Source organism: Hyaena hyaena, unplaced genomic scaffold, assembly GCF_003009895.1.
Source record: "Hyaena hyaena isolate Hyena2069 unplaced genomic scaffold, ASM300989v1 scaffold_222, whole genome shotgun sequence".
NCBI lineage: Eukaryota > Metazoa > Chordata > Mammalia > Carnivora > Hyaenidae > Hyaena > Hyaena hyaena.
The window spans coordinates 2055099-2073653 of record NW_024080855.1 but is presented as its reverse complement, the minus strand read 5'-3'; the positions used below and the strand labels follow the sequence as shown (position 1 = coordinate 2073653).

Sequence of the window (18555 nt, the reverse complement as noted above, 5' to 3'; positions counted from 1 at the left end):
ACAGAACAGTCCTAAAAATGAGTGAATTTCCATAATCATTCTTTTTTTTTTTTTTTTTTTCCATAATCATTCTTAATCAAGCTTTTGAATTTGGCTTTGGTAGACATATTACACTGGATCCAAGCAAAATTTGTGTTCACCAGCAACACACACTTACTGTGTGAGGACAGTAACTGTGATCACAGTGTATTATTCCACATGTCTCCAGGGCACCCAAGTTACAGGCTGTGGTCACCGACTTCCAGGGCTTTTTAATTCAATGGTCTTTGTTATTATAAATAAAGTTTACTGGTATTTTTTTTTTTAAATTTTAATTTGAGGGGGGGGAGGGGGGGAGAGGGAGAGAGAGAGAGAGAGAGAGAGAGAGAGAGAGAGAGAGAGAATCTTAAGCAAGCTCCTTGCCAAGTGGAGGGGGCTTGATCCCACAACCCTGGCATTATAACCTCAGCTGAAATCAAGAGTCGGACGCTGAACCCACTAAGTCACCCAGGCACCCCAAAGTTTACTGGTACTTCTTAAAAGCTGTTTTGTCTCTGATGGTGTTTCCTAATTCTATTACAGTACTACTTGTAATGTGTTGGGGTGATGAATAACCTAAATCTCTATCATTACAAGAATGGTTAAACTGCAGTGTATTCATACTATGGATGATTGTGCAGCTATTAAAAGGACAGGGTTAGATCTGGAACTACTAGGCTTGAAAAGGATGCTGACAATATACAGTTTAGATGAGCAAAGTCTGAGAGAAACAAAAATGTAAATAAATGGGAGCCAGATGGGTTTTGGTAATGTTTATCCCTTTTATAACTGTAAACTCTTAGAGAGTGGGGGCATATTTTATTCACAGTATGTGGCACAGAGTAGTAATGTTGTTGGATGAATTAACATTAAAAAAATTATAGAGAAGCATACTAAAGAAAATCTGAACAATTTGATGAAACATGGGATAGGAAAAAGGGGCTGGAAAGTTAGCACTCTCCAAGTCAACCTTGCTAAGCATAGTTTTAAGTGGAATCATAGAACTGACCATGAAAACCAGGTAACAAATGATCAATAACCCAGCCCTCTCACTCGTTGATTTACACAAAGCTTAATCAGTCACTGTCCTGAAATATACATGATTTTAAGGAACACATCAAAAATATTATATTCTTGGGGGGCCAGGGTGGCTCAGTGAATTAAGGGTCCAACTCTTGATTCTGGATCAGGTCATGATCTCATGGTCTGGGAGACTGAGCCCTGTGTTGGCTCCGTGCTGACAGCATGGGCCCTGCTTAGGATTTTCCCTTCTCCTCTCTCTGATCCTCCTCTGCATCCATGTGTGTGCTCTCTCTCTCAAATAAATGTTAAAAAAAATATTTTATCCTTGTGGTAACTCATTTATTGTATCATTCTGCCTTTTTGCTTCTGTCTCTGATGAGGAAAAACTTTGATTAGTCCAAGAAAACACAAACAAGGTAATATAAAAACAATTAATACACGATAGAAAAAAGTCTAGAAAGGTTTCCTTTCATAATCATACTTTGCAATGCTACTTTACATACTGGTATCTAAATTGTTGGCTTCTCTCTAAACTAAAAATGATAAATAATCTCATTCTGTTTAATTTTTGGTGACTTTTCTTTGTGAATTTATGGAATCTAACTGGCAGTCTGTCTGAAAACCCTAAAAAAGTAGTCCTGTATCCTTAATAACTTGAAGGTTATCATTTTTGCTAAGATTTTATTCTTTATGATGAAAATTAGAAGATACCTCTTCTAAGATCCACACTAAATCCATCAACAAGAGTTTACCACAGGACATCAGTGGACACATGGGGTGAGGGGCGAGGAGGGACAAACTATTCTGACTCAAAGAAGCCCAACATGCAATAGTGGTTTAAAAGATACAGGCCAATTAATTTAAATCTCTTGAGGCCATAATAAACTCATTCACAACAAGACTATTCAAGATTAGAGAGTCATGTCCCTAACCAAAATGGTAAACATGTTTTCCAAGTATAAAGGTCACACATGTACAAACACACACGCAGTCTGCAGAGAGATACGCCTTCATTACTTAGGTGGATCTCAGTGTATTCAAGTCAAGGTGTAAACTGTAACAGATACTAAGTAAGAAGCTCGTTAAAGACAGAGAAAAAGAACAAGTGCAAGGGCCTTCTGTACACTCTCTGTACTCTGACACATGGTGCCGAGAAAAGTTCCTTACTCCTCTAGTTCCTTTCTGAGAGCTTAGTTCTTCAGCCTAAAACTAAAGCTCGTTTAACCTGCAACAACTACCTCTGTAACTAATCATGAAAACTGCTGACCGTTTCTGTTTGGGGACAGGTCTTGGAGCCCAAATACAACGTGTAAAACAAATGTCACCCACTAGAACTTACATATTCCTCTTCAGTCTCCTCCACAAAGAAAGCTTCCCCATTGTCACCCAATTTCATGTGAAGATCCACTGCATCGCCATTGATTTCTATATCAATCTAAGAAGAGAAAGTATGATTTAGTATTAAATCTTTCATTCATGCTAAACCAAGCCCAAATTCTGGGTTCTCAAGCCAAACTTCATATTGAGGTTCCTAGAGTGACAGTCTCCGAGAAACACTGCTACCTGCCCTACTATCCTACCTTAAAAAACCAAATAGACCTGGGGAGGAAGCAGATGGGTAACCAGTGATTAAAAGAAAAATGCTGTATTATCCATTTTTGGATATGTTTTACTTATAACATATAAGTTATATGTTATAAAATATAACATAAAAAAGTAAAGTAAAAAATGTTTTACTTATTTAATTTTCCAAATGACATAAAACTGGAAATGTCACGGTCAGCAAGCAGTTGAGCACTCCCAGAGTCACAGGCAGACAGGCTTCAGCTGGCACGGTTCAGACAACCACAAATTTCAGTTACTGCGGTAGGTTACCTGTAACTGCACAAAGCAGACTTCACTGCCAGCTCTTCTGCCTACAGACCACTACCTAAAAACAGGCCCAACATGATCGGTCACCTATCGCATCGCTTTCTCAGCGTGACTAGCTGGTGACGAGTGCACCAAATTACTGATGACCGGTCCAAGCATGTAGGTTACTCAGTTCAGGCACAGACACAAAGCTTGTAGTGGTAGTTGTCTCCTTGTCTCCCACTGATAAACCCATGGGACATTTTATAAAAATGGATAATTAAGAGGAATGAGCTGGCCAAGATCAAACGGCCACAAACTAAAAGTACTATTACTGGAAGTAGTATGCAAACTGAATGTCGACAGTTACAGAAAAAATAGGTGACTGTAGGAATGGGGACCCTGCTGCCATATGAAAGGCTCAAGATGTACAGCCAGAGGCACCTGGTGAAGGCAAGCTCATCCACACAGAGGAGCAGAGTGGCTATGACAAAAAGGATGAAGACGGCCCAGAGGAAGCGACGTGGGCAAAAAATGCCACACTGAAGGAACTCTAACATAGTTCATGACATTGAATGTTTCAGAGATGGAAACCTGAAAGCTGATCCAAACTGAGAAAAGCGTATAATGATTTGCCAAGACAAAAGATGCTCGTTCTGTATCCTAAGTTTTACATCAAGACGACAAGCACTGTTCAAACCAACTAATCTTGCTAAGTTATTTTACAAAGAAGACACTTTAGTTCTCAGTGTTCCTAATGTTTTAAATTGCAGTGTACTAAACACTAATTTACGGTTTTTCATTTTCTTATACAATTGTAACTGGCAGTAGAAATTTTTGAAGTTTTACAAAAATTTGTGAAAGTCATGGAAAATAGCCTAATTGTTTTTAGTTATTAAGTTTGCTTTGGGTTTCAACTTGCCCAGTCATTTTTTCACATGTATATATTTTTTATGAATATAATTTATTGTCAAATTGGCTTACATACAATACCCAGTGCTCATCCCGTCAAGTGTTCTCCTCACTGCCCATCACCCATTTTTTCCTCTCCTCCACCACTCCATTCACCCTTAGTTTGTCCTTTGTATATAAGAGTCTCTTGTGGTTTGCCTTCCTCCCTTTCTGTAACTATTTTTTCCCCTTCTCCCACTGTGTTCTGTTAAGTTTCTCAAGATCCACATGAGTGAAAACATATGATATCTGTCCTTCTCTGACTTATTTCACTCAGCATAATACCTTCCAGTTCCATCCATATTGCTGCAAATTTGCCCAGTCGTTTTAATGATTTATATGACCATGCAAAGTAAGGACTGTTTATATATAATACTACTACTCACCATTTAAAAATAACAGTTATTCATCTGTAGACTATGAATGTTTTTAAATATCTTATAATAATAATAATGAATATCAACTTTCAAAAGTCTTACAGATAAACTTGTAAACTTCAGTTTTAGACTGGTTCAGGGGACATAATGCTTATAAAAATCCTGTAACATAATCACACTAAGGGGTAAGGAAGAAAACTAAATATTCTAAGTCTAAAGACAAAAAGAATTATAAACAAATATTGTAGTAATTAAAAAACAATCACAGAAATGTGGGTTAGCAATTCTGAAGCTATTTTATGTGTATTTTAGAACTGAACAAATAAGTAAACATATTGTGGGGTAATAAGAGCCATATTTCTCTCTGTCAGAAAAAAGTTATAAACAAGGAGATGAGAAGGAATCTTCTGGGGATGGACTGGAATCAGAGGAATCAGTGTGAACTCATGACTTTTACATGATTTTACATGATTTTTACAAACAAATGTAGGTACGTGTATTTACATACAGAGATTTTTCCCTCTCTGTCAGTGGGCAGACAGTCATTGCCTAGAAGAATGACATCTCAGTAATGAGCACACCTACGGACAATTATCCTTTGTTTCTAGACACTACTCTCTAATAAAAGGAACCACTGCTCCTCAGAGAAACAAAATAATTACATTTCCAGGGCTGAGGCAGGTAAAGTAGATTCTTCTCAAATATCTCATCGTGCCATTTCTGGCCATTCTGACCAATTTCATGGTGCCATTCATGCCATTTCTAGCATTTGAGCGAGAAGTGCTCAAAAAAATCATAGGAACATATCAAAAGGACTCAACCTGAAGGAGCTACCTACCAAATGCCAAATCTGGGATGATTTGAGCAACTACATAATGATAACCCAAATGGATTATGACCCAAAGAGTAAAATTAATATTCAGAAGTTCATACTGATCTAAATAAATAACTGAATAAGTATACAGAAGGATAGCTCTTCAATACAGTAGAATTTCAGTTAATAAATGGACTAGAAAGGATGGAAACAGAAAATCATTTGGCAACCACCACAGTAATAACTGTTGCGGGCAAAATTCATCAATGTATGCTCAAATCCATGGGTGGAAGTATGATGAAAAACAGGATATTTGCACAATCTCCAGTGTCTTCCCACAAATAAATTTATAGTGGAGAAATCTAGTAAACACCACTAACCAAGGGATCGAAGTTAATTATCACCAATAATGAGATATGGCACCATGATGGGCCTCCTAAGATGATGCACTGAAGGGCACACTATCACTCTGTGTTATTCTTCCCCAAACGAGAAAACATCAGACAAACTCAAACTGACGGACCATCTACATAATAACCATTCTGTCCTCTCCAAAAGTCAAGGTTATAAGGAAAGACAGAATGGTTACCAAATATAGAATGAAAGCAATGTGGGATCCTAGACAGGATCACAGACAAAAAGAAGACCATAGTGAATCTGAGTAAGGTCTAATAACATTATACCAATGTTAACTGCCTAGTTCTGATAAATTGTACTATGGTCATGTAAAATGTCAACATTAGGGGAAGAGGTGGGTGACAGATACAAACTATTTAAAATACATTTGCAACTTGTTTAAACATCTAAAGTAAAGGAGTTAAAAATATATCAGTGTCATATAAAACAAAGACTCCGGAAAAGTCACACACTGGAAGGGACCAAGAGACAGGACAGCTAAGTGTTCCATGTCATGATTATGGTGATGCTTTCATGACTGCACGTATGGTAAAAGTTTTTAAATTATATCCTTTGAATATGTGTTACTGTGTGTTAATTTTAAAACAAAAAAGCTGTTAAAAAAAGATAACAGAAAATGAGAAAAATAGGCAATATTAAATATAAAATAACAAAATCCTATGCAAATTCCTATTTAAGAAATGTTAGTAAAATTATTATTTTGTAAAAACCTCATTTTTCTTTTACTTCTTAAAAGAAAAGGGTACATTAAATAAGTTTCACAGGACAAACATTAACTCATTTCCCAACTAGGTTCTTAATGTTTTACATTACTGTGAACATTTATGGCTTAAAAAAAGCTGGGTAGGACACGAAATCTAACTCTTCTAAAACCAAGTACTGCAACAAATCTCTGGGCTAAAAAAAATTATTTTCAGGTAAGTTTAAAATTAGTTTCATAATGAACTGGTTGAAGCCACATAAGCATCTAGAATCATCTACTTCCGAAGCACCTCTAACAGCAGCAGCTTCTACAAAGGAAGAATGTTTTCTAAGTTCCATAAGGGCTGATGAAGTAAATAAATAGACATATTTTTCCTAGACTGTAAGAGCAAGGGGACTGGGAAAACTAAATTTGCTCCATAATGCCAAATATTAGGTTTCTCAGGAGGACTTAAATATGTAGCTGCGTTTATTCAACTAGAAGTTGGACATAAACATAGCTGAAACTATCATTTGTTTTTGATTTGTGGTTGTATAAATTCAGCTAAATTATACACAAAAGAAGTACTTTATTTTACCTTTAATAAAAAAATGAGATTCAAACTAGTATCCTTCAGAATTTTCATCTGTTCAGACTATCCATTTATCCTAGGTAGCTGGGAAAATGGAACGGTGCCTCTTTCAGAATGCAAATTTGGTCTGGTTTTAAACCATCTTAGAAAAACTCACCCTTCATTTATAGCCCTTGACTTCAGTGATCAAATAGGACATTTTCCAACATGACTAGTCTCTTGATCTGACTCTAAATGGAGTTTGGTTCCCCTCAAATTAAGTCTAACATCAAATTGTGTCAATACTAAGGATACCTAAAAGAATACCCCACAAGCTCTTTAGGCGACAAAGCAAAAATATTATGAAATATCTTGAGAGATGGCATTAAACTGGAATAAATGCTTCCCAAGGTGATTATTTTAAAGAGGGTACTCATTTTGATGTATAAACTTATAAACTGGTATCTAAAACAATATTCATATCTATAGTCATACTTCCTACATTGTGGCTTAATCTTGCTCAATATCTATGACAGACATGTTGAAATAGAACTGATTTACTTCTTAGAAATACTGGCTATAGCAGACACTTGTTCTGGCATGCCATTCCTCAGGTAAGAATACCTCTGGTGTCCTCTGGGGATCTACTTATCCTCTATTTCAGACAGTTTCAGGTGTGGCTGCAGAGAGAGGAGCTGCTGCCCAAGCCACATCAATCAGTACATTCCAACCCAGCTATAGTGACTGGTCCGCAACGTACATGTGACTCAAGTCTGACAGGGAGGTTAAGCACTGATACTTCTGTAGGAAGAAGAGGCTCTCTTTCCACTAGGGTTGTTGAGTTCATGGGAAGTAAGCCTGGAGGTACTGTGGCCATCTTGCATGAAAGAGAACACACAGTAGGGGAGGCAGTGCTGAGAGGTGAGCGGAGACAGAGTTCTGGTTAACACCCTCAAAGAGTCGATCAATTCAAATGCTCCTGGACATCAGTTATACAAGCCAACAAATTTTCGTTTTTGCTTAGGCTAGTGGGAGGTGGATTTTTGTCACTCACAATGGAAACTTCCTGTCTAATACACTGGAATATTTAACTTTGATAAGTAATCAAATCATTGGTTTTGCTTGTTAAAACAAAATTAGTAAAACAGCAACTGCAGGTTTACCTTCTGAAATTCAGCTCTTGAGTTATGAAACATACTGGGAGTAGTGGTGTTCTATCAAACAAGAACATACCAATGACAGTGAGAAAATTATTATACTGTATTTCCCTAACCAGAGGCTATAAGATGATTATAATTTCCAGTCCAGGCGTCACCATTATAGGTGTTACCATAATTGGGGTCTTAGTGTAAAATTTGTGAACAACTTTCCCTAGTCCAAACTGACCTAAAATAAGACAGTTAATCCAAACTGCCTGAGTATCTCAAGGCAGACATGGTTTCGGTTTTATTATCACAGGAAAGCTGTGTTTTGGTCAAAGAGCCAAATTTCCTCCCAAACACATCCTTTGGGCTTCTGGGGTACTAGTACAAAGAAAATTTCCCTTTTCCTGTGTCTCATGGACAGACTATTAAAATCCAAGGGTTTGACAAGACACAGAGAACACAATCACTTGGGTAGCCTGGTACTGAACTTGTACTACTTTCTTAATTAGAGGTGCACAGCACGTAGAAAGAGGTATGTTGTCTGTCCAGTCATCAGTTATAGATGCACAAATGCTTATGTACACATCAGCCTGCAGATTCCATTCTGAAAGGCCAAAGGACTTAACCAATCCACTGATCAAAACCCAGATCACAGAAAAACAAAGTGCCATATAAGCCATTTCCTGAATAGATCCTTGCACAACTAATGGGAAATTTCAGTGCATAAACAATTTTATACAGATTCTCCCAAAGCAGATACAAACTGAAAGTACTAGAGGTTAGTGTTAATGGCAAGAAATAAAAATTCCAAGAAGCTAAACTGTGGCTAAACACTGCTTTGCAATGGAAAGTTTCCAAGTTACTAAGTGAATTGTGGTTGCTTTTGGTTTCCAAAGGGTGACTCTGAACAGAGGCTACCACACAAACCCTGCCACCCTGCAAGGTGGCTCTCCAGTGGAAAACTGATCTATAACACTTTGAAAAAAAGATGTGTGTTTTGGTGGAGGGGTAGGTGGGGAGAATATATAGTTGTATGAAACCCATAAGCCTTTTCTTCCTTTCTCAAAACAATGTAAGTTTAATTAAAACAGAAACTTCTATTTTAAAGAATAAGATCAGCTATGCAAAATAGCCAGAATCTGAAAACAGATGTTTCCAGATTATGCCAGTGGTCCTCTAACACCTAGCTCTGTGACCCAAAATGGTGTGGGTCTTTCATTGTGCTTTATAAACCTGACAAAATCTCCTAGCACTGTTTAAGTAGATAAAGTGGGGTAAGAGTACAAAGGGAAAACATTACCATGTACCTGCAAAGTTTTATTACCAGCTCAGGTTTCTAACTTGATTGACATCAAATATACTAACATGTCTCCCACTGCTCCATTATTTGAAAGAGAGAGGATGTAAGAAAAAGTAAAATACAAAGTATCTTCTTTCTGAATGAACCTTCTCTGAAATAAAACTAAAAGCCAACAAGCCCATGACCTGTGGGTTTGCATTTAGTAAGTTCTGGAGACAAGTCCTGGTATCACTAACAAAATTTAGATACAAATAAGATTTAACAGCTTTGTCAAAACAAGAAAACTTGGTATTAATTTTACTTAAACAAATGCAATGTATTCTTGATTACCTCAGTCTATTCCATTCATAACTGGTATGAAGAGACTGCCCCAAATATTTTAAAGTGCTATATAAGGTAAAGAAACTTTTTCTAAATATACCTAACCTTCCCCATTTACAACTCTAGTTTATTTTGCTCCATGAGGTACAACAAATGGGATTATCAAGATAATTTTCAGCCTCCCCCCGCCGCAGAGACTTTCTATAGTAAGGCTCATGAATTCAGCAGCAACTTCAAAATAATAAAGGCTGACTACTTCTCATGCGATTATCTTCAACATTATACAGGTTTTCCTTAAAAAAAGAGAAAGAGAGAGAGACCAGAGAGAATAGACAGAAGCAACTTATTCTGCTACCATCTAGCCTTTCACCCTCTTTGAGAACAAGCTGTCCCCCTGTACTCACCACTTTCTCTTTGGATCTCAGGACTCCCAGCTTCCCAAATCGAACGTGAAAAGGCGAACACTGATAGGTGCCATCCTGTTGTCGCACCACAATGACATCGATGCACCCGGACAAAGTGGCTTGGTTAATGCCCTTGTAGAGTTCCTTCACAGTGACAATCACCTGCCCAGCCAGCTGTCCCACATAATTCATGGTTTGAAACTACAAAATTCAAGAAAAAAAAATAGATAAGAATCACTGGATCTGTGGACCTAACGACAGAGAAAAAAATAGTGGTAGTTAAAAGTGTACTGTGCATTTGTATACTATATTCTTATGTTAACCTTGCTGATCTTGAACCAGTTAGTCTCACTCTGCCACTGTTTTTCTACAATTCCACACAAGGACAAAATCCAGATGGTTCTCCTTTGTATTCTAAGAGGCTGTCCTGGCCAGTGCCTGAGGCATGCCTAAACTCTAAGTTCTCTTTTCTTTTCCATCATTCAGTATTCTGCTAGCTGCCAGCAGAGGTGTCCCTCTAAAGTTTAGAAGCTGCACAGAACCACCAAAGAACCCAGACTACCACCACTGCCCTCTTGCCCAAGATCACTAGGAACCTGGGGCAACTGCATCCACCCTTGACCATGGCAACTAAGCAGAAAAAATGACCAATGAGCATATCCGGGAGAAACCAGAAATCCATGGTTTCTGCTGAAGACAATTAAATGACAGGTGAGTTTTCTATAAAACTATCAATCAAATATGGTTCAGAGGCATGATAGATTAAATAAACTCTGGGTCAGCTTGACTGGGTCTAACCAATTTATAGCATTACTTTTATCAAAAATCCCCTCAGTGCTTTTAACACAACTCACTAGAACATACATTCATGTTCTACAAAGTTCAAAGTACAGAAAGGGTTTTAATCTTGTTGGTCAACTACAATTATCTAGTCAAATTGGCGTCACTATGCTATAAAAGGATCCTCCAGAAAGGGTCAAAGATGGACATGTGTGCATGTGACCAGGGCTGCACGGATGCTAGGAAATGCTTCCTCTGTGCCCCACATCCACTGTGGCTGCGGCTAGGGCTGGCTTTATCTGACCACAGGTTGGGGCGCCTACCATATAGTATGCAACAAAGACCAGTGGGGAAGTCTCCTTGAATTCCCCTCAACTCTTTTATCAATTAGAAAAAAATAGCTCCTCTTTAGTCCAACATTATCAAATTTCATCTCCATTTATCAAATACCACCACCACATTTCATTCATTAGACACCAACAACCCTAGTATTAGTCAAAGCACAATTCAGCAAGTCATTCATCTGGGGACAGGAGGGACATGGACCAAGTAAGAGATCCTTCACAGCTCTGGCTAATCCAGAGGCCAAGTTTTACTGAACTAGAGAACAGACAATTCTCCAGATCATTTATCATAAGCAGAGCTGTCTCTTTACCCCCAGCTTTTCAGGTACTTTAAGCTCAAAGTTACATGCTCAGAAGAGTTACCAGAGAGCACATTCAATGTTGTGAGAGAAATCCAAAGCAGAAATGGGAGAAAGAATGCTACTCCAGTGGGAAAACCTAGGGGACTGCTAGGACATCTGCCTCCAGAAAAACTCCGAGTGCCTGCTGGCAGTGCCCAGATTCCACTCAGACATTTTCGCTGCTCTTACACACAGAGGAATGTGTAATCAAGACCCATCCGTTTTATACCACTGAGCACAGCTACAATAATTTTACCCCAGAGTTTTTTTTTAATATTTTAAAGCTAATGTTATGAAGGCCCCAAAATGTATCTACAGATGGCTTTGAGGATGTAAACTAGTTGCAAAACTTACTACTAAATAAGGTAGTATCCTTTATAAAATAGTTACAAGTTGGTTTTGATTTTGGTTTTAGAATTCATTTGGTAAGGCCAAATTTAGCACATACCAAGTGCCCCATAATTATTTCTTCAATGAATAAAGTATCAAATGAACCCTCAATAAACGAGACACACAAAAAAAAGAAACGTGTGTAGGGAGGAAATACTGTTTCATCAGAATATTCATATTACATCTCATTTTTAAAAATTAATCTTCTTTGTTTTGTAGTAACTGTAGTTTCACACGCACGCAGTTTTAAGAAATACAAAGAGAGCTCATGTATCCTTTAAGCCAGTTTCCCCAACATCTTGCAAAATTCTAGTGCACTATCCTAATCAGGATATCAACACTGATTCAGTTAAAATTAAGAACATTTCCATCATCATCAAGATCCATCCTATTGGCCTTTTATAGCGACAAACACCCAATTCCCTCACTTTCTCCTTAATCCCTAGAAACTATTAATCTGTTTTTCATTTCTGTTACTTTGGCCATTTTTAAGAAAGTTATATCAATGGAATCATATGGTATATAACCTTTTGTCATTCACGGCCTTTTCCTACTTCAGCTATGGAGATTCATCCAGGTTGCTGCATAGGTCAACAGTTTGTTCCTTTCTACTGGGAGGTAGGTAGTACTATATGACATGAATGTACCCTAGTTTGTAACACTCAAGTTTTTGAGTATTACAATTAAAACTACCATAGCACTCATGTATAGGTTTTTGTGTGAAAATCAGTTTTCAGGGGTGCCTGGGTCGCTCAGTTAAGTGTCCGACTTCAGCTCAGGTCATGATCTCGCAGTTCATGGATTCGAGCCCTGCACTGGGCTCTGTGCTGACAGCCGGAGCCTGGAGTCTGCTTCAGATTCTGTGCCTCCCTCTCTCTCTGCCTCTCCCGCACTCATGCTCTGTTTCTCTCCATCTCTCAAAAATGAATGAACATTAAAAAAAAGAATTTAAGAAAATCAGAATTTAAGAAAATCAGTTTTCGAATTGACTGGAATAAGCCCCCAGGGATGTGACTGTTGGGCTGAATGATAACTGCATGATTAGTTTTCAAAGACACTGCCACCAGAGTCACTGTACCTTATACACCTCCACAAGCAATGTCAGAGAGATGTAGTTTTTCTACATCCTTGCTGGCATTTGGTACTTTATTATTTTAGCCATGATGACAAGTACAGGTGATATTAGTTTTAATCTGCATTTCCCTAATGGCTAATGACACTGAACATCTTTTCATATGCTGACTTGGTACCTGAATATCTCATTACATTTTGTTTCATAAAAGAGAACTACCATTAATTCAGAGGAAAAGAAAATAAACACCTTTTTGTTTCTTATTTCTGGAGTCACAGTGTACAAGTTTTATGTTAAGAATGTCTCCAAAAAGAGGTGAAATAAAATTTAATCTCGTGTAGTTCTTATTTTCACTCTCTTTTATCAGAGTATTTTTCAGCAACCTAGAATTGTCCATCAGAATGTTCATAATATGTAAGTAATATATGTTCAGGATATGCTTTCTGCTTGTCATGGCATGTACATTAACCAGGACCCAAGTAGACCCATCTCTGTGTTACTGCTTGAGTGGTGGCAATTTAAAAATGAGCTTTGTTACAAATATTTAAAAATTTCATAATGAATTATATAGGCCTTTCCTTAAAAGAAACTGAAATATGATAACTTTAAGCATCTTCATTCAGCCATAAAAATCTTATAAACTAAATGTGTAATAAGCTTACATCAACCAAAGCACAGAATCCATAATTGAGTGTAACTACATCTATTCAAAATGATTTTAATTACCATGGTTAAAGGATGTGCTGTTATACAAAAGTCTATTATGTAAATGCCAGTTGCTAAATGTAAAAAAAATACAGGCTATCAAATGACTGGCTTTTTTCTTAGCAGATATAAAACAATTGTTTAGATTACAAAGGCTGGGAAAACAAAAGTAAAGAGAGGCCTGGTGCTGTAACATTCACTATACACTGGGAATGAAGGGCACAACTCTGCTGGGAGGGGCACTCCAACTAGGTGGGGTACGGGGCTGCCCCATGGTTATGTCTGGGGGAAAAGCAACTGGTTGCTGTATGCATGACACGTTAAACAGCTTCTTCTAGGGGCGCCTGGGTGGCTCAGTGGGCAAGCATCCAACTTCAGCTCAGGTCATGATCTCCCAGTTTGTGACTTCAAGCCCCAGGTCAGCTCTGTGCTGACAGCTCAGAGCCTTGAACCTGCTTCAGATTCTGTGTCTCCCTCTCTCTCTCTCTCTCTGCTCCTCCCCTGCTCACATGGTGTCTCTATCTCTCTCTCAAAAATAAATGGTAAAAACAAAAGAAATCCCCCAGCTTCTTCTTTAAGCATTATCTAGTACCATAAAATTTTAATCCTACATGTCCAGCTCAGCACTAGCCATAATAAAGCCAACTGAGAACAAATTCAGGTCTCTGACATCTGTCCTGGTCAATGCCTGGGAAAGCGGGACTGTGAAGAGGGGAAGACGATCAAGTAACCCAGTCACATATCAGGGATACACCTCACTGAAGACACTACCTTTTGAAATATAACAAAGATTATATATATAAGTACATATTTATATAAATGTTATATAATTAATAAGTATATATTATATAAATATATTTTATATAAATTCAAGGACAGGGACAGAGAGACTAAGAGACGAAGAGATAAAAAAAAAAATCAGAGAAAAAGCAAAGAGAGAGTAAACACAAAATCAGAAAGCAGGTGGACATAAAGATGCCCACACAGACAGAGCGATGTGGAACTGAAGGATGTTCATAGAGCAGCATCCCTATCTTCAGGCTCACAAGCACAGAGAAAATATAAAAATGCACTCCTAGAACTGAAAGTATTTATCTAGCCCAGTGTTTCAACAAATATCAAAAGTGCTTCTGGCACATTCCTGAAATATGGAAAGCTAATCATCAGAGTAGCAGCAACTAATTTTTTGAGATGTACTATGTACCAAATTCCTAAGCATATACATAATCTCAGAACTACCTTATGAAAGAGTAAATATTATTTCTATTTTTAAAGATAATAAAATTAAGGCTTTAAAAGGTTAAGTGTTGTTATGGACTGAACCTGTCACCTCCTCAAATTCTTATGTTGAAGCCCTAACCCCCAAAGTCCTATTATTTGGAGGTGGGGCCTTTGGGAGGCAATCAGGTTTAGACGAGGTCAAGAGGGTTGGGCCTCTATGACAAATCCATGTTCTTGTAAGGAGAGAGAGACCAGAGATCATGTTCTCTCCTTCTACCATGTGAGGACAAAGTGAGAAAGTGTGCAAGCCAGGAAGAGGAGCCTCACTAGGAATTAACTTAAACTGCCCAGCACCTTATCTTGGACTTGCCAGCCTCCGAAACTGTGAGAGATAAATGTTTAGAACACCCGGTCTGTAGTATTCTTTATGGCAGCCCAAGCTAAGGCAAGTATCTTCTCAAACAATATAATTGCCATACTGTTTCTCAACGCTGGGATACTTCCCCTTGACAAAGACTCACTCCTTTCATCAAGAAGTTGATAACAATATCAGATAGCCCTAGTATTATGTCCACTAGAAGTCACAATGAATACGTGCCACCGCTTCTAAATGACACCATTATACACCAAAGAGTTTGTTGTACAACTATAACTAGGTCTCATCTATTCTGGGCTAAACGTGCTTCTAAAATGACTGGGTTTACTTTCACTTTTATGGCAAACTAAAGAACTTTTTTTAAATGAGAGATCCAAAACTAGACAGTGGTGTAGATAGGCCTAATATACAGTATATACGATGTATACTGTGTGTTTATGTCCAGGCACTGGCTCCCATGGGCTGGGTTAGATGTGAGTAGGTACCAAAACAGGGAGGTACTTACTGATCGCTGAACTAAAAATGGGAAGACTCCGAAAACAGAAATTAACAAAAATACTTATGAGAAACCAAATGGCTCTTTATGCATAAAATTCAATGGACTGAATCAGTCCTTCATTCATGAAATTCAATGGTGCCCACTGTCAGATTTTTATCAAAATTTTTAAAGTAAACATACACTAGTATCTGGAATAAACGGGTACTGTAAAGATTTGCTTAGTAGCTTTTCCTAAGCATCAGAGAAACTCAAGTAAGCCAGCATGATACGTAGTAGAAATTTATAAATGGAATCATCAGTAAATATGTTCAAATACAGATCTTCTTCCTATAAAAACTGCTCAAAACTATTTAAAGGTGATATGTTCAATGAAAAATAATTTTCGCTAAGGAAAAGGGATATAGGTACTTATTTTTTTTTTTATCTTTAGCAATCTTGCACAGTTGTTTTTTTTTTTTACAAACAGTTTATTGTCAAATTAGTTTGCACATAACACCCAGTGCTCATCCCCATGAATGCCCTCCTCCATGCCCATCCCCCCTCCCCCCTCCATCCATCAGTTCTCAGTTTTTGTCAGCATTCAAGAGTCTCTCATGGTTTGCCTCTCTCCCTTTCCCCCACCATTTCCCCGCTTCTTCTCCCCCTTGTTCCTCAGTTAAGTTCCTCCTAATCCTCCTATACGTGCAAACATATAATATTTGTCCTTCTCTGCCTGACTTATTTCACTCAGCATAACACCCTCTAGGTCCATCCATGTTGCTACACATGGCCAGATTTCATTTTTTCTCATTGCCATGTAGTATTCCATGGTATAGATAAACCACATCTTCTTGATCCATTCGTCCGTTGATGGACACTTAGGCTCTTTCCATGTTTTGGCTATTGTTGAGAGTGCTGCTATGAACATTGGGGTACATGTGCTCCTATGTCTCAGCATTTCTGGGATATAGGTACTTATTAAAATACTATAATTTCTAAATCATTATCAATACAAAAATGGATACATTCTAAACCACTTATATCAAAATCTGTTACCTAGGTTTTAAATTTACCCTCATATACCTAGTCAATAGTATTATTACTAGTTAGCAGTACTGCTACTAACAAACATAATTACAGTTGTTACATGTCCATCATGTGTCAAGTGCTATGGAAAATTGTATATTATCTCATGTAATTTTCACAAGTATCTGGAGTTTGGTATCAGTATCCCATTTATATGAGGACACTGAAGTTCAGAAGGGCCCAAGGTCACCACAGTAAGTGGTGAAGCCAATAATCAAACTCAAGTCTGACTACAGCCTAACTGCATGTCTAAGTGATAGAAATGCTCTAAAGCACTGATCTGAAAAGCCTTGATGAGACCCCACCCCAGATTTCCTGCTGCAAGTGGCTGCTTTTAGAACCTGGAATGTTATTTACTTAATGCTATTTGGCCCTTCAAGTCTTTTCTGCACACTGTCATGAGAGCACTGACTACTAATTTGCCTGCTAGACTCACATTACAAGATTAGGAAGTGGACTTCCTGGGAGGTCATATGTGGTCAGAATTTATGGACAGAGATGAACTTGCCCTCAACAAGAGCTTGAGCAATCTAAGAGCTTGCCCTCAACATTCTAACCTTCTGCTCACAGATGTGAGGGAGTGTGCTATGAGGGAACAGAAACGTCTAGAAATTTCAGGAAACAGAACACATTCCTGCTTACACCTATGCTCCTAGACCAAACTCCTCCCAGCACCGAAGCTTATGTTCTGCCTTTGAGTAGCACTTACTTTTTTTCCAGAACTTTCTCAAACATTTCTCATTTCATCTTCAAAAAGAGAATTTACATAAGGCAGACATTTTTCATTTCATTTTACATTTAGACTGAGACAAAAGTTATTTAACTTTCCATAACTATTCACTAGAACCAGCTCTACTGTACTCAGGGTCCCAACCTTCTTGCTATTTCCCACCAGTAGCTTAAACCATGGGGCTCTCAGGGTCAGCTGGTAACCCTGAGGACAAGGGATCTGAGGCTGAACTCAAGTTGGACTAAGGCTACAGTTCTCTATGAATTCTAGTCTTTGAGAGGTGGCCAAACATAAACCTGGAGGGCACCACTGGCTGAGAACTTTGTCTCTTTGAAAGTAGGAGATGAAAGGCACGCACAGCAGCATCTGCTGCAAGCTTCTCCCTGGTCTGGGAGGTCAGGGGGTGAAAAGTCCCCCTGAAGACTTGCCCACATCCTGTCAAGACATTCTCTAAAACGGTTACTCTGTGCCTAGCAGACACTATGGGGATTACAAAGAACTAAATGAGGTTACAATTTAGCTAGACATATTGTAATGGAAAACTATTCAAAACAGTGCCATCTATGAGTGAGCACACACAATTGACACTAAGCCTGATAGAGAAAGTTTTCCTGGAGAAGCCACTCTTTGGCCATTTAAAAGTCAAATAAATGCCTTACTTTGTACCATTCAGCTTTTTATCCCCCATGATAACAAAATGCTAATTTTTCTTATTTTATAATTAGCTGCTTTTTAACCCTCACTTTATAAAATAAGAAACAGGAAACAGCTGCAGCACAAGGAACAGTCCTTGCCCTCGGGGAGGAGAGGGCCTCAGCCCCAGGGCTCTACTGAGGCCCATCTGATCTCCTTGAACCCGAAGTCCACAAGGAAAGGCTGACAGCTGCACATCTCAACTGTACTGTTCCAAGTCTCCTCAAGATCACAGCCGCTCCCTTTCTGTCCTGCTGTCCAGGTGGGCTGTTGGAACAGGGCTCTCCAATGTTTCTACGACCATTTAGTCCCCATGCAAAGAATGTGTAAACTAAAACCCAGTGTCTCCCAGAATTCCCAAATAATGTACAGACAGTTCAACTAAGAGATGGCACAGCTCTAAAGGCAGAAGATGTGCAGAGAAGATGGAGAATCAGCAGGACCTGTGACAGAACCAAGGCGATG

The 18555-nt window shown here is 38.3% G+C and overlaps 1 protein-coding gene across 1 annotated transcript in view; it reads right to left on the bottom strand.

Moving 5' to 3' along the window:
- LPIN2 (lipin 2) overlaps positions 1–18555 on the bottom strand; it is a 90770-nt gene that overhangs the window by 31233 nt on the left and 40982 nt on the right. The window contains exons 2-3 of the mRNA XM_039243190.1: positions 9875–10075; positions 2381–2476 (exon numbers count right to left, since the gene is read on the bottom strand). Coding sequence (XP_039099121.1) covers positions 2381–2476; positions 9875–10066 — 288 coding nt within the window. The 5' untranslated portion in view covers positions 10067–10075. The remainder of the gene's footprint in view (positions 1–2380; positions 2477–9874; positions 10076–18555) is intronic.